At 35.4% G+C, this 24,378-nt stretch overlaps 1 protein-coding gene across 1 annotated transcript in view; it reads right to left on the minus strand.

The window, feature by feature from the left end:
- The window catches only part of LOC120524246 (putative defense protein 3), a 44,746-nt gene that overhangs the window by 2,359 nt on the left and 18,009 nt on the right, over nt 1–24,378 (minus strand). The window contains exons 2-3 of the mRNA XM_039746102.1: nt 10,451–10,560; nt 5,470–5,582 (exon numbers count right to left, since the gene is read on the minus strand). Of these exons, the coding sequence (XP_039602036.1) occupies nt 5,470–5,582; nt 10,451–10,560 (223 nt within the window). The remainder of the gene's footprint in view (nt 1–5,469; nt 5,583–10,450; nt 10,561–24,378) is intronic.

A 24,378-nucleotide genomic window follows, 5' to 3' on the forward strand; every position in this document is an offset into this window, starting at 1 on the left:
ACAGTACTAGGTAACTGGATTTATACAATAGCAATTCTTTTTGAAAAATCCATGCATCCATTTTCTAAATGTGCTTGAAAAAATCTCAAGATTGCTCATGTCACATACTTTAATCCAAATGTCATATGTCTAAATGTTTGCTCACAACATCTCAAACACATGTATTTTGTTTAATAGAATTGTTAAATAAATCATTTCAGGAAAGTCCAAGGATTACATGGATGTGTTGATATTGTTTGCTGTCGTTCAAGCAGTGTCTCAATTTACAGCCATTATATAAAAAATTTTGCTGTCTTCATTCTACATGAAAACATAACATTAAAAGTGTTTCTCACAATGCTGGTTAGGAAATAGATAAAAACATTGTACTTCTTAGGCTGAGTATTTCTTAAATGTGTACAAGTAGCATGCAGAGATACTGAAAACTCTTATCACTGGTAGAAGGGTATACTGTAAATATAAACAGGGTAGGATTTCCAAACTGAACACAAAGAAAGATGTAAACAGCACTGTCACAAAAAGATTCATCCAATTTCAAAGTGTCATATTTATACAACTGTGAGGTGCCTAGAAACCAATCACATACCAATTGAAAGAGGGGATCATAGGGTTTCTGACTGTCACCGGAAGATGGCTTCTTTCAGTCTGCGAGGAGATGGCGACCCCTGAGCAGAAAGCATACAGTGACACTGACACCCAACACGCTCAATCAAGTATGGAATGAATTTGACTTTGACTTGATCGCGTTGATGTTGTCCATACAGCTGAAGGAGGTCATATTGAGCACTTGTAAAATTACATAATAAACTTTATGCTCACCTACACCATTTACAATTTACTTCATTGTTCTATAATGATTTACAAGTGAAATAAATCATTTTGAAATCGGATTAATCTTTTTGAATCACCCTGTATTTACACAATGTAAGACAATGCTTATTGGAGTATACTTTCATTCAAATTTATAAATGTAGATCTGTATCATTGTGTAATTATATAGAGAAGCTGCAAGCACAAATAGGTGTTCAGAGGACTTGCTCTGACTGCTGTCTGCCAGTGGGAGATGAGCATTACTGCATAGCCAAATCTGTTGGCTATGAAACTTGGGTTTCTCTGGTTTTGACTTCTGCTGGTTTCTGAGTGTGCCAAATCATTTAATTATACAAAAAAGACCTTTTCATTCTCTTGATCAAGTCCGCTCAAAATAATTATCAGACACAGATATTCTTCAGTCTTTTCTTAACACATTTACACTTACACAGGGCCAATTTCGAAATGCCAATCAACCCAACTAGCATGTCTTCAGGAATTTGGCAAGAAAATATGATTAGCCCAACGAAATGCCACATAGACATGCTGACAGCCTGAGCATAGGACTCGCACCCAGGATGCTGGATCCATGAAGCAGCAATGCTGTCCAATGTACCACTATATTTAAAATTCATTCTGATGAAAATAAGTGCATAAAGGAGTGGAAAATTAATAAAGAAAAAAAAATCATGGCAATACTGATACCTTCAAATAGCTGTTGTGCATAGAAAGCAACTCCCTTGGTTACAAGGTGATTATGTAACTTGGACAAAGAAACAGCATTGATGAGCAATGTAGGAACCCTGAGGGAACTGTTCACACTTTCAAGAAATGAAGCAGCAAATATAGATTTAATATCATGGGATCTTAAACTGAGATTCTGAGCCAACACATTACATAGAGCAGTACCTATTCATTCTTGTTATTGAAAGGAAACAGAGTTTGAAAACCCTTGTCCTATAGTGAGTATGTCTAGTTTTTTGGGTTTTTTTTTACTGTTTGACATGTTGTTAACATTCCACATGAGCAAAACATATTGTCTTCTTATAAATCTAAGTTCACTGCTGGATGATTTTTATGTGTTTTCTTAAAACAATCTTAGTTCCGGAATACTAGTATATGTTGACAAAATATACATGTGTATTCTGTATAACTGATCACCTTCACTCTCTCAATATATAGGTTCATTATTGTCAATTTCATGGAGTAAAGTGAAATTCTTACTTGAATGTGATAATCAACATTCAACATATCACCAGTCTCTGGCTCCATTATTAATGAGTATCACTACCTTACCTCAAAACATATGTGTTCCTTGCCACAAAAATGTAAAAACCCATTTGTCGTTAACAGACAAACATAATGAGAAAACTATTTAAACAGATTACAGACACAACAATTTACTGTACTTATTTAATATAAATGCTAATACTCAACCTGGGATTCATTCACAGTTTCACTTAATGGAAGCATGGAAACAGAAATAAGGAATACATCAGGTAGGCTGATTTGTGTTTTCTGTTAATTAAAATGAAGCTATGTATCTGAATACATTTTTGTTTATCATGGCACTGAATAGTGCAGCAAGTTTAATGCTGTTACAGTAGTACGTCTCAAACACATACTACTACTAATAAATAATCTGAATGCTCGAAAGCAATGTATTCCTAAATCCAGTGCACTATGTTTGTGTATTACTTTGAAACTTTGATTCTATTCATGGCTTGCATGTCATGTTTGGAGTAGTGTGCTGTACCCTCCTTTATTTGGGTTTAAGTCTAAGAAGAATCCAGTTCAAGAGGCAAAGTTAAGCTGTGAGAAAGAGCCCTGTTATGTCTGTCATCTCTTTCTGGTCTACCTTACTGCTGTAGCTGCTAAAAGAACTGGGTCCTCACAATCTTTAACTGTAAAAAATCAGAATGACCTGAAATGGAAATAAATGAATAGGTCACTTCTTCCCATAAGAGTAGTGTGTGTCTGGAACAAGGCGCCCAAACCATGTAGTTGACGTCAGTACAGCACCATTGTTCTATGGCCCATGGGAGAGAAACTTAACAATTAGCTGTCAAAACAAACTCGGTAAACTCAGTGACCTCATCTCATTTGCAGATCTATATTTATTCCTAGGAGAGTATTTCACTATTTGTACATTGTAGTATTCTCACTCATGTCCCAGATTTACATTCATTATTTGACTCTTTATTATATGAAATCTCGTTCATTAAAATAATAATAATTTAGCTAGGAGAAGTTCCACCAAATCAATTTAGCTTTTCTCAATTATTGCTATTTTACATTTGGTTTAACCTAGAAAACTTACAAGATGAGGATAAAATACGATTCATTTACATTTTGTGCAATTGGGGCATTGGCAACTAACCGCTGCAGTTGAGTCCATCCAATTATAAAGACAGACAGGCCAGAAATGGCCATGTGGTTACAGTTGATGGCCACAGGTAAGACAAGTAGTTAAAATTGTAAATAACTTTTAGCAACAATTTAAGGAACTATTTACTCTTGTTATTTTGTTGTAGTGAGTGGAAATGGTGTACTTCCTCCCAGCAAGCTTGCATTTCAACTTTGCTGATGATTCATTCTCATTGCTTGGAGTTTTCATATACTTATATATGATTTTAGAAGCAAAGAATAAATGTCTTGCTTTGGCTTTGTGCTTGGTATCCTTTTCTTGCTGGAAAACAATATTTTCTCAAGGAGCAGGCTTCTGACAGACTGTTATCAAGTTTTCCTCCAGGATTTCTGTGTATTTTGATGCATTCATTTTACCCTTTACCCTCATACTGTAAGTCTAAAGCCTTCCACAACCTTCTATAGATAGGCATACCCACAGCATGATGTTTCCACCACCATGTTTCACAGTGAGGATGGTGTGTCTGTGATAAATGGGCAATGTTTGGCTCCTGTCAAACATGGCATTTAGTCTGATGACCTAAAAACCCAATTTTGGTCTCATCAGATCATGGAGCCATCTTTCAACTGACGTTCAATCACTCATGTGCCTTTTGTCAAACTCTACCTCAGATGTGTGTGTGTGTGTCTGTGTTTTATAACAGTAACTTTCTTTTTACCACTCTCCAATAAATATGTGACTGGTTAAGCACCCAGGCAACAGTTGTTGCACAGCATGTACAGTCACCAATCTCATCAGCTTTAGCTTGTATCAACTTTCAAATTATTACAAGTCTCTTGCTGTCCTCCCTCAGTAGTCTTCTTTTTGCATTATCACTCAGTTTTTGTGAAAGGCCTGCTCTAAGCAGATTTACCGTTGTGCCATACTCTTTCCAAGTCTTAACAATTGATTTAAATGGACAAGGGATATTCATAGTTTTTTTCTTGTATCAGTCCTCTGACGTGTGCTTTTCAATTACATTCTCACAAAGCTGCCTGGCGTGTTCTTTTGTCTTTGTTATGTAAGTTAGGCCATGATACTGACTCACCACAAGGTTCCATATGTGTATTTATACTACAATCAACTGAAACCCCCTGGCTACAAATGACAGATCTCCTTTAAGATAATTATGTGCCTTCTTAAACCACTTGGCTGCACCAGTTGATAAAAAGGGTGATAAAGGGAGTGAATACTTATGTGGTCAGTTGGTTTTTTGTTTATTAATTTAGACCACTTTGTAGAAATCTGTTCTCACTTTGACATTAAAGAGTCCTTTTCTATTGGTTAATGCCAAAAAAATCAACTGTGATTCAATCTTGTATAACAATAAAATATAAAAACTTCCAAGTGGGTAAGTACTTTTTATAGGCATTGTACTACACATAGTAAAATGAAATTCATATTTGCAAGTCTTAATAGGACAGTGGCAATAATACAATACCAACAAACACACAAATTAGCTAAATGGCTGTTTAGTGAGCTAATGATCTATAGATCTATTCTATCTACTATAGATAATAGAAACACTCATTGAATCTGCTAGTTCAAGTGCCATTGGTTCTGCTCCTATTTGCCAGAACGAAAGAGCAAGTAAAGTGAACTTTAGATGCTTGAGGTCTTTAATTATACTGTGTGGCTTTCTATGGGAGCTAGTGTTATACATGTGTATGCATCTGTCCTGAACGGAAGGTACCTGGGTGCCTGTAATATTGTGTGCCACCTTATGGCTCACAAATAGGGTGACAGGGCACAAACCCCCTGCCTATTCACATTCACAATTATAGGTGACTTTTCTGTTGGGCAATTTGGCCTTTATTCTTCTGAGAACACCACACCTGCAAAGCATTCCTTTACACATAAAATTATGGATCTGTCTGAGAGGTTTGGCTGATAATGCCATAACTACAAATTCATATGCTCTATCAAGAAGTGTGTATGTTCTCTATAAAATCATTCTTTGTTGGAGGTGGGGGACTGTTAGGTCTTGGTGTTTATTCTTGAGTGGAACTGTTATTTGGCTTACAACTTGGCTTCTGTTTCAAAGGTCTAGAATTGCTTAAGTTTTCTGAATACTCAATCTGAGATGCTGGAGGTCATCCTCAAATTCCTCTGGTTTCTACGTAGTGCTGCTCTTGGACAGACAGAACACTGAAGGTGCAATTTGCAAACACACAATCTCTTTGAAACTTATGAGTAGCCTTCAACTTCATTTTGTTTCATGTACATTTGCATGGAATCATTAGGATACTTACTAAAATGTGACTTTGCTTGGGCAATTTTCACTCGGGGCTTTCCACTGAAAGAGTAGGGAAGGTACTTTTGGTGTATTATCAGAATGGGTGACAGCATCATTCCCTGTTGTACACTGCAATACAAAAATGACAATGGTATTAGAATGGGAGACTAAAATAATTTAGTAAGTATATTTACCGTCACACACAACAGAAAAGCCTGTCTCTTTACAGTGAATACCTTTAAAGGTACATGGGGTAGAGGGTGAGAGTTGCAGAGCAACTTAAAAGATATGTACTCTCTTCTCCTGCCCAAAAGATTCTGACCAACCAGCAAAGTAACTTTGGCTCTAATCATGCCGTACTCACCCCACCACCACTCCACTCCTTCATTAGAATGGCCTGAGATGAGCTCCCCTAACAAAAAGGCCTAATGACCACCCTTGATACAATGACTGCAATTTTAAATACTGAAAAGTAGCATCATGTTTGAGGAACTAAAACACTTTCTAAGTAACGACGTGATTTCATATTTGCAAAAGATGTTATTGTTAGAAGGACAGAAGACCTTTAAATTACACTTACAATGATAGTGTAAATAAGTGTGTCAATCCTGTTGATGATACTAAAGTATGACATTAAAGTGTAGGCAAACTTTCTACATAAGAGGTATATTAGAGATTATACCATTGCTTTATAATTATAATACATTTCAATTAAAGAACCCTAAGATTCTTCTTTTTTAAGTAAACAAACAATTCATGAAGTTTGCATTGATGAAATACCCCAAGGTTTTTGTCAGATGTCAAAGAGATAAGTGGACACTGAGTTCAAGATACCAGTATACTGTAAGTATGGCTAGTAGTTCAGTTAGTTTCTCAGGTTGACATGAACAGTGTATACCCGTGAATTGGAGAGAAACGTAGAGAACAGTGTGTGTTCAAATGCATGGAAGCAATTTAATTTGTGTTGCAAATAAGCAGAATAATAAAGAAAAATTCAACAAAGTTGGCGAGATGTCAGGGAAGAATTTGACAAACTCTGTTTGACAAGGAAAAAATGAAACCTAACAGAGGAATATTTTTCACACTCAATTAAAAAGTATGTGCAGTTACCAAGTTTAAGTGAAAGAAAAAATATACAATGTGTCACCTAAAGCAGGAGTTAGATAAAATGACAGCACTAGAATTCAGAAATAATAATAATAATAATACATTTTATTTATGTAGCACCTTTCCCATGCTCAAGGCGCTTCACAGAGTCTTAGAAAACACAGCAGGGTATATGTAACATTGGATACAAATGTTTTCCTAAATAGAACAATGAAACAGATAACAAAGCATTAAATAGAATAAAGAACAATAAACAAGAATAAAATACTAAATTCAATACTAAAAGAAAAACCTAACAAATAACCTAATTTGTGATATAACACACACACAAATTATCCTGAACACCTGAACAGAGAGGTAAACTGAAAGAAAGGGCAGAATGTTAAGTTAAGTTAAAACAGATGAGTTTAAATAGATGAGTTTTAAGTTGTTTTTTAAAAGAATGAATGGAGTCAGCTGATCTAATTAATTTTGGGATGTCATTCCAAAGTCAGGGTGCTATGAAGTTGAAGGCCCTGTCACCCATAGAGTGCAGGTTAGTGTGAGGCACAACAAGATTACCAGAATCAGAGGACCTTAGTAGGTGAACAGGAGCATCATGATTTAGAAGGTCACTGATATAGTCCGGTGCAAGGCCATTTAAAGCTTTGTAGGTTATTAATAGAATTTTATATTCAATCCTGTAAGACACAGGGAGCCAGAGAAGGAGAAGTAAGATGGGTGTGATGTGTTCACTGTTGCTGGTTCGAGTAAGGACTCTTGCAGCAGAGTTGAGAAAGACAGTAAAAGAACCTACAGAATGTGTAAACTTAAGGGTGTGTGTTAAAAATGAAAATGTAGATTCATGTAAATGTATGGAATCCAAAGATGTAAATGCAAATATAAGAGAACATTATGAAACACCAACAAGGGAAGAAATAACAAGTGAAATAACAAGTGTGACATCTTTTTTAAACCACTAAGTGCATCTCAAGATTTTTGGCAATTGAAAATACATGAAGAAAGTGCAAAGCTATATGCGTTTAATGGACCTTTGGTTATCGTTTGGCATTTCATTATTTCCTGAAATAATGATGTTGGAACTAGGGGATCAGCTCTTGAGCAGCATAATAAAAGGCTAACCAGAGCACTACCAGAAATAAAAAGGTATGAACTGAAACTGAATAAAGCTAAATACCAGTTTGATACTAAAATAATACCATGTACAGTATAGGTAATAAGCCTTCAAATGATGGTATACAAACTGTTTTAAGTAAGGTAAATGCAATCTTAATACAGTATGCCCAGTGCCAAAGGTAAAAAGCAGTCTTACAAGTGCTGGGAATGACTCATTTCATTAGAAAATTCATCAAACTTGTCTTCTAAAACATGGTACATGAGAGAACTGTTATGTAATACACGTGAATGGTACCATTTTAAATTAGGTACTATGTAGAAGCAATTTATTAGTCACATACTGTTTTGTAACAAGGCATTAACAAAGACTTCTTTTGGTCTTAACACTTATAAAGCATCAATAAATTGATTACTTATCTCTGCACATTGTGGCATACTAAAATAACATTGGTGGTCAAAGTGGGTGACCATATTTCTTTCAATACTAAAATAAATTAAGGCTTGCGAATCCTCAGTTAGTGCTTAATAAGACCAAATGAAGTTCTCATATTCACAAGTCATTTTACCAGCATATCACATGCTGTTAATATGACACACTGCATGGTGATAATTAACCACTTCATCATTAATCATTATAGGTAGTACCTAAAGTGTCACCAATTGAATTTAAATGGACTGATCAATATGAAAACGAGTGGCATAAACTAGGGAACATTCTGCTCACATAAGCAATATGGGTATTTTTTGATCCAACTAGGCACTTAATGTGCCACCATCTTCTATAATATGATGGCACTGATGTTCCACATCACAGAATCACATAACCCAGTGTGGAAACAACCCGGACACAGCCAGGTGGACATGTTGGTTTTCAATCACCACACGTTTTATTTACACTATTTATAGTACATAAACGGGTCACATAGACCCCAGCAATGGTCACTAAGACCCAAACAGTGCACAACCCCCCAAATACTCAGTCCTGGCCTCACAATGCCTCTCTTCGGGCCACCTCCACATCTCTCCTGTGCTTCGTCCTTCCGCCTCCCGACTCCAGCCCTGAATGAATGGAGACGGCCCCTTTTATACAGTTCCCGGATGAGCACCAGGTATTCCCGGCATTCCTCCCTTGCCCACGCCTCAGCGTGGCAGAAGTGGCGGCTGTCCTCCCGGCAGCTCTCCGGGTGTCATCCTAAATCTTCCCCCCAGCACTTCCTGGTGTGGCGGAAGTGCTGGGGCAACAGGTCCCCAAGGCATTGGGGCACCTCCTGGCGGTGACCACGGGCCCCTACAGGGTAGGGCTTCCATGCCCTCAACCCGTGGCGCCCAAAGCAACCAGGAAGGCGACCCCCACGTGATCCAGGGTGGGCTTTGACCCTCTTCCGGTCCCTCATGGCGTCCCGGCCGGGTCGTTGCCCCTGGCATCCCTGACACTAGTCATTCAAAATAATATTTAATATGGCAGTGGCAATGTTTTAGTAGCAAAAAAAAAAATGGCAATAAGTGTTGTCAGAACAATAATATTAATTGAAGTTTAACCTTGGGAAATATAATATTAAATATTTGTAAAACAAGAAAAAATAAACATAGAAGGCTAAACATGTTTTATAACAAAACCAAGAGTGAAAGTGAGACTGAAAAAGCAAATAAACTAAATAAATATTTCAAGTATGTTTTCAGAAAAAATAGTGAATGGAATAACTCTGGCAGAAGCAGAAGCATGATTCCATTTTTTCTAAATGTCAGATTTACTATAATTTACTATAATAGATCTACTATAATAAAATTCCCTAGCTAGATATTTGAATCTACTGTATGTCTGAGGAGCTCTCTTTATACCCATAGCTAACATGGTTGTCAACTTACTTCTAATTACTCCTGTCAATCATGAAGAATCCATGCATCCACTGAACAGTGTCATTTCCAGACAGAGGAGTAGCTTCAGTGACAGACTTTTGTCACTGTCTTGCTCCACTGACAGACTGAGGAGATCGTTCCTCCCCCACACTATGCAACTCTTCAGTTCCACACGGGGGAGTAAACACTAACATTATTAGCGGGATTATTATTATTATTATTATTAATAGTCTGTTTTTACATGCATTTTTATTACTCTTTAATATTGTTTTTTGTATCAGTATACTGCTGCTGGATTATGTGAATGTCCCCTTGGGATTAATAAAGTATCTATCTATCTATCTATCTATCTATCTATCTATCTATCTATCTATCTATCTATCTATCTATCTATCTATCTATCTATCTATCTATCTATCTATCTAATTAACCTGCAATCCACATTATTGCTAATGCCAATGGCTTCTAACTACAAGATGAACTTTTGATTTTGAACTACATTAAAAGATTTTTAAAATCTAATTAAACTGTTAGGTTGTATGCCTGGCTTTTGTCGATATGGAATGACATTGCAGTGGCACTGATTGCTACCTTGTGCCTAACACAGCCAGGGTATTCTTCATCCTCTTGCAAATAAATATTTTCATTCTCTCATTTACGTTTAGTGTGTCATACACATATGAAAGTGAGTTGAGGTGGCACACTCCTGCGTACACTGGCATGCCAAATCACTGCAATCATTTTATTTAAATGAGAAAACCACATATTTCTTTATATAATCTTTGTTTTTAAGGAGATATCTAAACTACTAATACAAGAAAGAAATCGAAATTTTGTTTTAACTCACTTAATTTGGTGTTACGTTTGGATAAAGTTGACATATATGTACTAGAAAACATAGCAAAACAGAGCCTTACAGTTATGAGTTTGCAGTTACTTGGAGGAGAAATCCAACTTCCAACTATATTTTGCCCAGCATCTCTGGCCTCAAGAAGAAATCCTTTGTACTGGTTGCCTGCTATTTTCACTGCAATAAATAAATAAAAAAAAAAAATAGGATTTATAAGTTTACTTGTAATCACAATTACACAATTGGTATTTTTCAAATCATAGTTATTTCTTCCCAAACATGGTGTTTTGAAGTTAAGCACATTCTATAAATTAAAAAAAATACCTTGCCAACTGTGGTGCTTCACAGTGGAAGGTATGGGGCATGGAGAAATAGCTTAAAAACTTAGCAAATATGTCCACTTTTCAGTCCAAGATAGTTGTCGGGAGTCCAAGACAGTTGTCGGGAGTCCAAGACAGTTGTCGGGTATTGATCCATGCCTTCTGACGCATGTTTTCGTATGGTAAGGATAGGTTTTCTATTTGCTTGTGTGAATTGTCATGTAAATAAATGGAAGTAAATCAAAACAAGCCAAACACGTGGCATGAAAGGTTTATGGTGATTTGGTCTGTCTGTCTTTTAACTGCCCCCATCCCCCTCCCCCCAAGGTGACAAAAGGTTGTTTCAGAGGCAGACTTACTGCTGAGGTATCGTACACAGCTGGTATTGTTTGAAAATGGCTGAATCTCATAATATTGGTGATTTTTTGTTCAAAAATTACTTGTATAAACAATTTTATATTAATCAACAACTGTCTTGTTTTTCTTCCATACCCCAATGTAAAGTGCCAGTGCGTGCAAGATATTCTTTTAAATTTATAGAAAGTGCTTAAATTGAGAACAAAATTTTGCTTGGCAGATTCATATATAGCATGCCTGTGAAGATACAACTTCAACTCATTTTGAAAAAACATTTGTTTTATGAAACCTCCTTATGCATAAACCTGAAAGTGTTCTTTGTACAAAATGTAATGTTGATTTTTTTTCTAATTATCTCCTGACTAAAATTTATAAGTGAATGTTCCATGATGATGTGGGAAGTATACATCATCAATGTATATTATGTGGTCCTCAAAGACTTAAAAAAATAATTCACTAACGGCTGGTTCAAAACATAATATTTTGAGGAAACTAAGAAAAATTTGCTGATCATAGGAACCTGCTATTATTATGTTTTTTCTTTAGTATCATTTCAAGGTATTTGGAAAATATATTGTACTAGTTTGAAATTATCTTGTGAGTGTGTTGAGCAGCAGGCAGAGATAAATAACCATTGTGTGTTCCAAATGGATGGTTTTTAAGAGGCGGCACGGTGGCGCAGTGGGTAGCACTGCTGCCTCACAGTTAGGTGACCCGGGTTTGCTTCCCGGGTCCTCCCTGCGTGGAGTTTGCATGTTCCCCCCGTGTTTGCATGGTTTTCCTCCGGGTACTCCAGTTTCCTCCCTCAGTCCAAAGACATGCAGGTTAGGTGCATTGGCGATCCTAAATTGTCCCTAGTGTGTGGGTGGGTGTGTGTGTGTGTGTGCACCCTGTGGTGTGCTGGTGCCCTGCCCAGGGTTTGTTTCCTGCCTTGCACCCTGTGTTGGCTGGGATTGGCTCCAGCAGACCCCCGTGACCCTGTAATTAGGATATAGGGGGTTGGATAATGGATGGATGGATGGTTTTTAAGAAGACAGAAGTCAGGTACATGTTTATCAAGAAGCCTTACACCAAATCAAAATGTTCTGAGTCATAAGTGAAATCGGCCAAACTATGCTTATTATTTCTTTGATTTCTCTTTATTAGTTACTATAGTTCTAAGCTATCATAGATCTTTTACTTTTGGTAATCCAAAGTTCAGATACAGACTGATGTGTGCTACAACAGACATAATGTGTCACATCGGTGTAGCCCACATGGCTGTTAACAACACAGTGGAAAAACACACAAAATAGCCATGCCTCTGAAGAAAACCATAAAGAAAATGGTACCACAATGATATTAAGAAAGCTGTGATAAAAATTAACATTGACTGCTATAATTCAAAAAATTACTAGATTGAATCAGAACTGTCAAATTGCAACAAACGTAACAGCAATAATATCTAGACTTCAGTGGAATAAATAAATAAATGTATAATTTAGCGGAAATCCGACAAGTATGTATTTTTTATTTTTTATTTTCTTACCATATATCTCATTAAATGATTGGTATACTCAGAATTACATTTGCAACCTTAAAATTGAAAACCATGCTCAACCGTAGTTATATGATATGACCAAAATTCATGTATGCGAGTAAGAATTTCACTGGAATCTGGGCACCTGACAAAACAACTTTTCTTACTTTAACTTTGCTTTTCTTTTTAAAGTTTAACGCATTTCTGATATATGTATCACCTGAGTTATTAAATAGGTATCATAAGCAGCATGAAATAATTATACATTATGTTTTTGGTTTTTGGACATTATCTGCCAATGACACAGCTTATTTACATGTATTTATATGCAGATTTCACTTGGAAGTATGTAGAATTATTTTTCAAATGAATGTAAGTCAGTTCATGCTTTAAAATATAAATATAATATTCTCATGTCAGTTTCAGGTCTTATTTAAGAATCTGCAATAAATGCTTGATTGGACACAGATCTGGTACATGAGAAAACTGTGGCTGTCTAATGTAATTTTGATATGTTTCAAAAAATTTTCTTTGTTCTGTTCCTTGTTATTAGTATTTATTTAAATTAGTATTTAATTATTACACTTTTTTTCTCATTTTCTTGATGACATGATTTAGTTTTATCATTGCAAATGATTTTGAGACACAATTCTTGCAGTGAGTCCACCTTTGCATGTGTTTCAATTTGTGGAACAGCAAAGTAGTTCTTTAATTAGTTATTAGTTATGTAAAAGCTAGGGGCTGCTGTTGTGATTCTTTATTACCATACAGAAAATAATGTTCACATTCCCTAAAATAAATATTTAAATCAAATGCAGAATTTCATGTTTTAATATTTGCTAGATTTTGAGTTTGAGTTTTGATTTGTCCTGTTTACTGGCCATTGGATAGCTTTGTTGTCACCCTCATCAAATTATTGGGTCACTACAAATACTTTGGTGATTAGAGCATTTTCCATCCTTAACATACCTCTCCTCTCAGAAAAGAAAAAAGAGACAAAAATTTAGTCCAACAAAGGAAGGGTTGGCTACTGCTTTGTGCTAATGTTGTAGACAGAGAAAAAGAGGCTTTGTCCATCTGTATCCTTAATATTGGATTGGACAGATTTTCAAATGGATGGATGGGATGAAAGGTTTAATTCAGATTCAACAGAGAGTAATTGATATTGACATTGCCTTTTAAAAGGATGAGTACCCAAAAGAGACCAGTAAATATCCCACACCATTACTAAACCTGCAGAACTCTTTGCTGCTGGAACATACCACTGATATATCTCTGGGTTTAGTTTGAAGTGATCATGAAGAGTACTAGACCATATGAAACATTTGAACTTATTTTGAACACAGTATTTGTGCTTTTCGTGCAACTTTAGAATTACTGTATATTGCTTCTGCAATGTAAACCAGTTGTGGTGTCCAGCGTTGAAGAGTGCCTGTATAGCGCTTTTGTAATATAAAACATTAAAAGAATTTTGACAAGAACACACCATTCACAACAACAAAGCCTATCAATTTTTCCCAAATGACATCAAGCAGAGTTTTGAAGGTACATAAAGTTCTACTCTCTACCATACTACTTGGTCACTTATTCACAGTTTTCTGTATTTTCAGTGTGATGAAAAACTTTGACCTTTGTACAAAATTTACTCTTAAGAAGATTCCATCTGTTTTTCTTTAATTTTGATAAAGACCTCATTTTCAAATAATCTGATTCCATCCTACTAATTCCTTTCATAATTTTAAACACTTCATTTCTGTCAACTCTTAATTTCTGTTACCTTAAAGTAAAAAGGTTCAGCTCCTTCAGTCTTTCTTCATACTTTGTAATAACAGACTGATCCTAATCACTCTTCTCTGAATTTTTGTCTATCGCTCCAACTGTATATTATTTGTGTAATATGTGGGCCAAAACTGTACACAGTACTTTAGATGAGGCTTCACCAGTGCATTATACATCTTAAGCACAACTTCCTTTGACTTGTAATCCATACCTTGGGCTTTATAATCCAGCATCCCATTATCCTTTCTGTGCACTGTCTGGATATTAAAAGTGAAGAGTCCACAACTACTCCCAGGTCTGTCTCATAAGGTTTACTTTCAAGATACAAACCTCCCATTTTGTATTTAAATCTAACATTTTTACTTCCTATGTCTAATATTTCACATTAATTTATGTTAAGTTTCATTTGCCACAAATTTGCCAAATCTGAATGCATTTGTCCATCTGTTACAATGCGGTTCACTCTAGGTCATCTGCCCTTCCACCAAGTTTAGCATAATTTGTAAACATAACCAGCTTATCATTTATATTCTTAGTAAGATCAGATATTAAAGAGTTAGTGGCCCAAGCACTGACTTTCGAGAGACAACACTTTTAAGTGTTTAAAACAGTTTTGTGGCCATCTACACACTACTCATTGAAATCCCACTTCTTTTAGTTTGATCAGAAGCCTCTTGTGTGGGACCTTATCAGAAGCTTTATAAAAACCTCTGATCAAATGCTTCTGTTTCTTCCTGCATATTGACGAAATATGATCTTTGCGTGAAAACACATGTTGAATATTCACTAATGCATAATTTCTTGACATGTGATGCTAAATTTTTTTACTTAATAATTACTTCCATTAACTTATCTGTGATGTGTTTAAGCTTACTGGCCTATAACTACTTGAATCAGCTTTATCACTTTTTTTATGTAATTAGACATTTGCACATGTAGAAACTACCTTGAGCACTAATATTTGAAAAATATGTGTCAAGGGTTTGTTTATGTACTTACTAACCTACCTGTGTATGTTGGGATAAATATTACAGTATATGGTCCCAACAATTTGTTTGATTTCAGCCTTTTAAATCTAAGCAGCACTTGCGTCTCTACAATTTTTAAATAACTGAGTTTGTCCCTAATAGTCCCTGGAACTGCTGGGATGATATCAGGCATAGTACTCATTTTGAATAATTATTTTTAAATCTTATTTCTCTGTAATAAATTTAGAATTTACATATATACATTTTGTTTCATACATCAATATGTACGTATGAATATGTGGTTTCCTGCCTTCAGGAATGGTTATAGTCCAATAGAAGTGTACACTGATCCTTACACAGCACACTTAATTTACCAGATACGAAAATGATATTATTAACACAATAAATTTGATGTTATTCAGCTAGGACTTGTATTTTATATGTTGATCCTGGCAAATTTCAACCTGCTTCAATCTAGACTTAAACCTCCTATTTCAGATGCTATTTACTGCTGGACTGGTTACATATAATAAGATCAGAGTGAAAAGATGTCTCAAGATTTGTGTAAATAAGATATACTAAAAAGCCAAGCACATTACAATTAAAGCCTAAATTTGCAATCCGGACCTTGAAATACATTCTGAATTTGTCCACGTTGATGACTTAGAGTAGGTGACATCATCCTGTTGATGCCTATTTTTAAACATGGCAACAGAAATGATTGTCTCTAAAGATGAGTAATTCTGAACAACCATGAAACTTTGGACCTCACAGCAAAATTGGATCAAATGGCATGTTCCTTTTGTGGACAAAGCAAGCGGGGCCTACCACCTACATGCCTATTACTGACTACAGCCACTGTTCATTATTCAGGCCAGAAGTTCTCATGCGTATTTGAGGGGTTGTTGTTGATTTTAATATTTATTTTATAGTGTTTATTATAATAAGTCCCTTGGTATCTATCTATCTATCTATCTATCTATCTATCTATCTATCTATCTATCTATCTATCTATCTATCTATCTATCTATCTATCTATCTATCTATCTATCACATTTTTCTTACTTAAATATTTTTAACAATGAGCAATAATACAAATAACAGTGATAACAGAAAGTAATTACATGTATTAGTAAGTACATAAAATACTTAGTAATATCAATATCAATGGAGCAAAAAAGTGGAGTTTGTGGTAACCCAGATTTCTTTCATAAACTGTAGATTGAAAACAAAAGTTATGTAAAAATTGGATTAATTAAGGTACTGTTGTTAGTGGCTGGTTGTGGAGGGTCAATGAATAATTGCCATTTTTTAAGTACCCAATGGAAATTTTCATTCTTTGTTGAGGTCTTAAGCTAGGATTGTTGAACCATGATGGATAGCAGATCACTGTGACCTGCAGATAATTTCATATAACATGAGAAGAGAGTTGGTATGACAGGTTCACTTAAGGCACATCTACAGGCAGCATCAAACACAAGCTGAAACTGCAGGCATCACTTTGCAGGCATTTCACTGTTTTGCCATAAGGAATGGCTATTGGATAAGTAAAAGAAGAAAATATACATGATATACAAGTTTAAGTATTCTTTCTTAAGGTATATTTGAAATAGCAAGCTAATTCATAACTGAAGTTGCACATAATGTTCCTCCATTTTTGAAATTTAAAAACTTTGTGCAGTGCACTTTATTAGAGATATTGCAACAAAAATTGTCTTTGAAGAATTGATGCGTAAAATTTCAACAAAATTGGCACACTGTGAGTTGTTTCATGTGGAGAGACAAACATGATGACAAAAGTAGGTCTTATTGCAATCAGGGTTGGCTCTACCATTTAGGTGAACTAAGTGAAAAAGCTGGATGGAAGGGTATGAATTTTTTAAACACTCAGTCTCCATACAGTATCAAGGGGACCCCACTTATACTTACACTTACAATGCACATTTACATTGAAAGATACTGTATATAACAAAGAGAAATTGAGTCCTTAAAATATAGAATATAAATTGTTTTTTTTATTAGGTTTCTAAATACGGAAAAAAAAATAAAATAAAATAAAATAAATAATCTGCAGTGGTTCCAGGCCAAAAGTCTGCCCAGACCCCACTGGGCATTGTACCTAACATAACTGTAGTTCTTTATTAGTTTATTATTAGTTTGTTTCTTAAATTCATTATTGTGTACCGTTTTATTAAAAACAAAAAAGGAGAGTGACAGAAATAGTTTGTGGCATTGGATAAAAGCACAACATATCTCAAGGTCCATTTTTATTAATAATATTGATTATAATAATAATTTACATGTGGTATAGAGAATCTTACTTTGAATCGTGCTGTAGCTTTGCCAACAAAAGAAATACTGTGCTGAGTCACAGAGAGGCTTCCAGTATGAACAATGTTGTAAAAATGTTCCCTGTTTTGAAGCTTTGAAGACTGTTTTGAAGACTCTCTGGTCCCTATTCACTCAATTAATGTTACAAAAGCTGTTTATAACTTTGTGATTTCAAGTAATAAACCAGATGGGAGTTAACACCTCAATGCTCCAACATCCTCACTGCAAATAATCTCTGTGTAGGATACTGTTCCATGACATATGATTTCTCTTTTAAATACTTAATGCTGTCAAAACATTATTTCTAAAATTTTGAAAGTTTCACTTCATTGTCACTATATATTAAAAACACATTAAACAGTCTAATGAAAATAAAATAAGCAGACACTGAAAGGTTGGGAAAGGAAAACTGTTATCTTTTAATTGAATGTCTGCAAAACAATTCTGTATTTGGTTTCATTTGCATTGCGCAAAAATTAAACAAGCAGTCATATAGTACATGGTACAAATAGTTTCATGGAATTTTTTTTTTTCAGGAGTTTGAAGTGAATAGAAGTCCATCTCACTGATGGTGTATATCTAACAGATTGTTATTGCCTGCTTGATTCATGCAAAAAACTTATAATAATAATAAATTGGTGTGTAGTTTTTTATGTTCTGTCTTTGCTAACTAGTTTGTCAGATCTGTAAAAATATTAGGGTTAGGGTTTAAAAAAACTTAACTCAGTTTTTGTGATTTTTCCCAGTTCTCACTTTTACCTGCAATCAAAACATTAAGGACTTACTAGTCAATACAGAACAGGGTTATGTTCCTTCCATTTAACCATTTTACATTTAACAAACTGGGTCATTTGCCATGTTTAAGATGTACTTGTTGAGATAAAATAAAATTAAAATGTGATCAGACTGTCATTAACAATACCTGTTTTGCCTTAAAACAGCACTCTGATTCTAATAGTGAAGGGGCCATTTATGATTGACTTGCTCCTGCCCCCTCTTTTATGTTGGAAAAGCATTCAGACCAGTTAAAAACGAAATCATGGAACATAAAAGCAATATTAGTATGGGCTCTATTCAGCATCCTGTTTTAAGACATTTTGTGAAAAAAAGCATTTTGTATCTCCACTTAAATATTCAGTGTTGGAAATCGTTACATAATCTCTTAGTCATAGAGACTAGATACTCATTTATTAAACACTGAAGCAGCCTGGATCTTTAAGTACAACACATTGTCACCCCAAGACTTTAATGAAACCAATGAATTAGCCTGCTCCCTATAAATAGACAAATAAAGCAACTGAAGGTCAGTGTATTCTGATGGTGTTGGTCAGAACACTTCTTTTCTGGTCTTTGGCTAGTTTTGTATCTTTTACACACTACTTTAGGTGATTCCTTTTCTCTATTTCATTTTTTTGACTGTTATATACTATTGGTCCTGAACTATTTTATTTATTGATGCTTATATACTTCAATGGTATATGATTTCCAGTGATCCATATTCCATTCCATTCTTTACATGAAAGGAGTAAAACATAAGCAGTAAGAATAATACTAATAAAAAAACTTTGTAACTATTGTTCAATATTTTACACTTATTAATCAGTATTTATTTTGGATTTTTTTCTTTTTTTTCTGAAGGTGGGACAGCTGGTTCCAAAATGTGTAGACTATTCTACTTTGTGGCTGGCTTCTTCATTACCTCCAACATTTTTTAAATTCCTGAAGCATTTTTTTGGAGTTTTGAGTGGCTATCTCCTACTTTCTCAGAATCAAACGCAACTGGATATATACCACAATGAGATGGACTTCTCCAATTCAACTCAAGTTCTTCCTGGAAATGAAAAAAATGAACATGAAACTGCTTTCACATTGATCTATATGACTATATTTTAATTGACATACTGTACATGGTTCAGTCAGTCATTTTCTAACCCACTTAGTTCTGTCATAGTCTATAGCAGGGCGAATACACACACAGCCCAACCATACACTACAGACAATTTAGAATCACCAGTTCATCTAACCTGCATTTCTTTGCACTGTGGGAGGAAACCATAGCACCCGGAGGAAACCTTTACAGATAAAGGGAAAACATACAAACTCCACTACCACTGTACCACCAGTATAAATAATTGTAAATATTGGAATAAAGTGAAAATAATAGAGTGGACAGATAAAAAAGGGAGCATGGCACATGGGAGACACAAGTAATTGCAAAAAACAGAAGAGAAGACAAGAAAAAAGGAACCAGAAAACCAAAAGTTCCACCTAGTAAGAATCATAGATCTTCCAGAAAGAAAAATTGGCAAAAAATGGCCTGAACATTGATAGCTACATATGATTTGAGCAATTTGTAGAAGGGTGTACCAGCTTTAATCAAGATGGTTTGTGTTTGGAATGCCTAGTAAAACAAAAGGGTTAGAAAGTTAATTGACTTACCTGCTATGGAGTAAGACATCTGCAGGGAATGAACTGAACCCCAGTCACACATGATGAGAACCTGTGGAGAGCTGTTTGGATTTGTGTTTTATTCCTTGCTTGTGGCTAGGCAATGTTCTTTTTTCCACACAAAAGGCAAACAATGGTTTAGACCTGCAAAGTCACTCTGGACAAATATACAGTCCATATGTTTTGTGAGCTCATTGTTTACTGTAGGACTATAGTTAAACAGTATACTGTATATATATATATATATATATATATATATATATATATATATATATATATATATATATATCTGCACATTATATGTGAATTTCCTACCTTTAACTAACAAATTTACATGGGTTATTATGTTTTTGACTTTATTAATCAGGTAAGTAAAGCAGAATTTTCTTTTACCGATTAATGGTTGAGGAACAATCATTACCTATTGAATATAAATGGCAAAAAAGTGTATAAAACAGCATACTGGAGACATCATATACAACATGAAGAACCCATGCACCTGCTGTCATGCACATGCTCCTTTGGGACAGCCGAAAGGGTCTGGTGGTGGTATTTCTTTGCCAATCCACAAGGTAGTGCTGTTTGCTAACTCCTCTTTTTCCATCTACAGACCAGATGATTGACAGCAATACCACTTCTGATGTCACGTCTGGTGTCTGCCCCCTGGACCTGTCTCTTCGTGCTGTCCTGTACATAACCCAGAAGTGATGCCATCTTGGAGCACCCATTTTGAGACTAACTTTTATAAAGTCATCTTTTTTCCTCTTTTTCCACGTATTTATATCTCACATTTCTAAAGTCATCTTTTTTCCTCTTTTTCTACGTATTTATATCTCGCATTTATTTTCAATTATGTGGGGTTTACCTGTAGGTGCCTCAAACCTTTACGCTTGTCTGGGTTTTTTGTTACAATGCTTTTACTTTCTTAAGGGTAAAGATGAAGGGTGTGGCTTTCAATTCTAAAGTACATCACCAGCAAGAGAATTTTTTTTTTTTTTTTGATAATCTGAGAAAGAAAAAAGACTTGGTATGAAATGACAATAGTAACTGTCCATATTATTCAAGAAAGGACAGTCTGGCCTATTAGCTTCCAGCAGTACAGTAAACCTGACATAAGCAAAGCTAAGGTATTCCTAGCATTTGCAGTCACTAAGGAATGAAGTGTTTTTTAGGAATACCAATTTAATTTTTCAATTAAAAACAAAAAATATACACATACAGAGAAAAGTGTAATGTAGCTATATTTCTTCATGGTTGCCAAAACTGTACTGCTTCTCAAATGCCAAATGTTCAAGCATATAGCATGACACAGAACATAAAAATTTCTATGACCATAGTAATTTTGTTTTCATTATTCTTGTAAAATTCAAAGTAAGAACACATCACAAAAAGTGAAGAGGAAATCTCATAGCACAGACATGAAAAACTTTTGTTATGTTGTTTACATTCAATGTTTGATATGTTATACTTATAATTAGAAAGTTGTGTTCCCTTATGCCATGCCATTTGCAAACAAGATGAATTTGTTTTACTGCTTGTAGCAGAATTTAGCATAGTGACAGGTTGAAATGTTGTATTTACATATAAGTTCAGGAGGTGGTTATCCTAAGCTATCAATACTAACAGTTTGTACTTAACTATGTATTGTAAAGTTGAGAATTCCTTATTAAAACTAAGCAAATACTCATTTTTATTATGCAGCATGAACTTTAACTTCCTAAGAAGGACTTTTCATCAAAACAAATCTTTTAATATATGCAAGTTAGAAACTTTGAAAAAAATACATGGCCAAATAAATTCAATCCTTCTTCACTAATCTATCACAGAAATTATACCTTCTAGTCATGATAAGTACAGTATATAGGTAGTATATCCACACAATACCAATATTCTCTGAGGATAATCTGAGGTATAGTGTTGGGGACAACGCAATTCAGTTAGATTGTCAGATAATGAATGGAATTCAGTAATCAATAAAATACACTCTTCCTCAATTTGTGCAAAGTATGATCTAACGCACTGAAAAATTGTTCACTGCACCCATGTCTATTTTGACTCAAGTTATGTACAATTTGTCCAGGTTGAGACATATCTGTGAATAATGTCATTAGGCACCTGCTTCATTGGGTCAGTTGATTTGGGAATGTCTACCGTTTAGACCTTATTAAAATGCAATCTTTGCTTATTATCAGACAGCTTAATAAAGGACCGGCAGACATCTGCCCAGTTTGCTTTACTTAAGCTGCAGCTCCAAGCCCTATATTTCACTGACATTTTATTTTAGTTAAAGTATAGGTTCTCCTCTTGGGCCTCTCTTCGGTATGCAGTTTCTGGGTCTTATGTAATTAACACTGTTCAGTCAGAGATAAATGATATCCAGAGATTTGCTACACTTGGTCAGTAAATAGAGCCATAAGTCAACCACTGGCAACCTAAATGGACAAAACTTTGTACCAGTTATTAACATTATCAGACATAAAGATGGAATTGTGTATATTCAAGAAAAGAATGGCAAATTGTTCACTTCATCCTTTATACAATAATTTATTACTCTCTGGTCTCTCACCGCTGCGTATCTGGCCTTAATTTCTGTACTTTAGCAGATTACATATTGCATAGTCCGTGGCTATAAAAAAAGGTAAGTGATCCTTCTATTCCAGAGGGCAACCAAGCTTTGTGAATGAATTGATCAAGAGTTACTCTTAGGAATTGTACTAAAAGTCTAACTAGAATAAGAATTTATCCTATCCCAGAGTAGGACATGAGACGTAGTTTGAAGCATCCTATACCCATTCCCAGCAAGAATTGGGAGGCCATATTTGAGAATTAATGACGTCACGATTTTATGGTATCCAGAGCCACAAACTGGCACTCAAGATAATGTTTTGTAGTTTTCTGATACTAATGACTTCACAACAAAGATAATAATAATAATAATATTAATAACTAGCAAAATACCTGCGCTTCACAGCGGCGAAGTACTGCCTTAAAATTTTTATTAAGAAGAAAATTAAACCTTTTTAAACTGAGGGAAAATATACCAATAATTATTTGTTAAGGATCTCTTTGTATACCACATTGTGAGTTCGGCCCTCCAGTTGTAATATGACCAAGCTGTGCGCTGAGCTTACTCTTGAGCATGCAACATACAGTTGGCCATGAGAACAGTAATCTTGTTTCAAATCTCACAGCTTGGATTGCTGCTGTCATAATCGGTTTGAGTTTCATGGTTTGTTTCAATTACGACAGTATTTGTAGGACTTGTGTTGAAGAGACATTCGGCATCTGTCAAGTGTTGTAAGTATATAACCGGTTTCATCGATAACTTCACATCCAGCTTTTAAGAGTTTAAACATTCATAAACATCAAAGTGTCCACTACCGAAATCGTCACCTGTGAATCTAAGATGTTTAAGAGGCATTGGAGGTTGTCGAAAGGTGTAAAATATTTGGCCATTTCGGTACACTGGAAAGCGACAACCGAACAATTCAGCGGCAGCCATCAACTCACATGCAGAACCATAGGTGAAGGGCTTAAGCATTTCACTCTTATACTGCTCCTGTGTAGTATGATTATCTCCTGTACCGTCATCAGTCCACACCTTGAACCTGTCCCAGTCATTCAATACATAAGACACAATGTTCCTCCGGATATCAAGAGTGAGCCTGATATGGCCGTGCAATATGTAACAAAGAGAATGGAAAAGGTGGGTGCCATCTCTGGGCATGGAAACCACTCTGTAAGTGACAGTTCTTTGATCGATGGTGATCACCTCGATAGACATGTTAATGGGGGTACGGTTGGAATGATAAAGGAAATGGGTACCTGAACAATTTAAAGTAAGTCTAAAATACCTACACAATAACTACAATCATAATAAATGAACAATAAAACAGAGGAGAAGCTGTGGATTAAATAAAAAGGCTGTAGTTATCAGCAGGGAGACGTGAATCCCGTAGTGAAGCAACGAAGGGAATGTAGAGAAAGGAGCGACGGAGGGCCTTATATAGGCAGGCAGCCAACAGCGTGGGAGGCGTTGGGATGGGGGACCCAACGCCGCCTCACATGGTGACTGAACTCCAGGCTATGGACGTATATATGTACGTAAGTAGGATTCAATTAGCGTTGGGAACCCATGTACCAAATTTCTTGAAGATGGGCCCATAGGTAACAAAGACAGTTGAAAAGTTCAATATGGTGGCCGACAGTGGCATCATACCACCAAAATAAGTACAAACATTGATTTGGGTTAGCGCAGGGAAGCCGCCTACCA

Source organism: Polypterus senegalus, chromosome 2 (assembly GCF_016835505.1).
Source record: "Polypterus senegalus isolate Bchr_013 chromosome 2, ASM1683550v1, whole genome shotgun sequence".
Lineage (NCBI taxonomy): Eukaryota > Metazoa > Chordata > Cladistia > Polypteriformes > Polypteridae > Polypterus > Polypterus senegalus.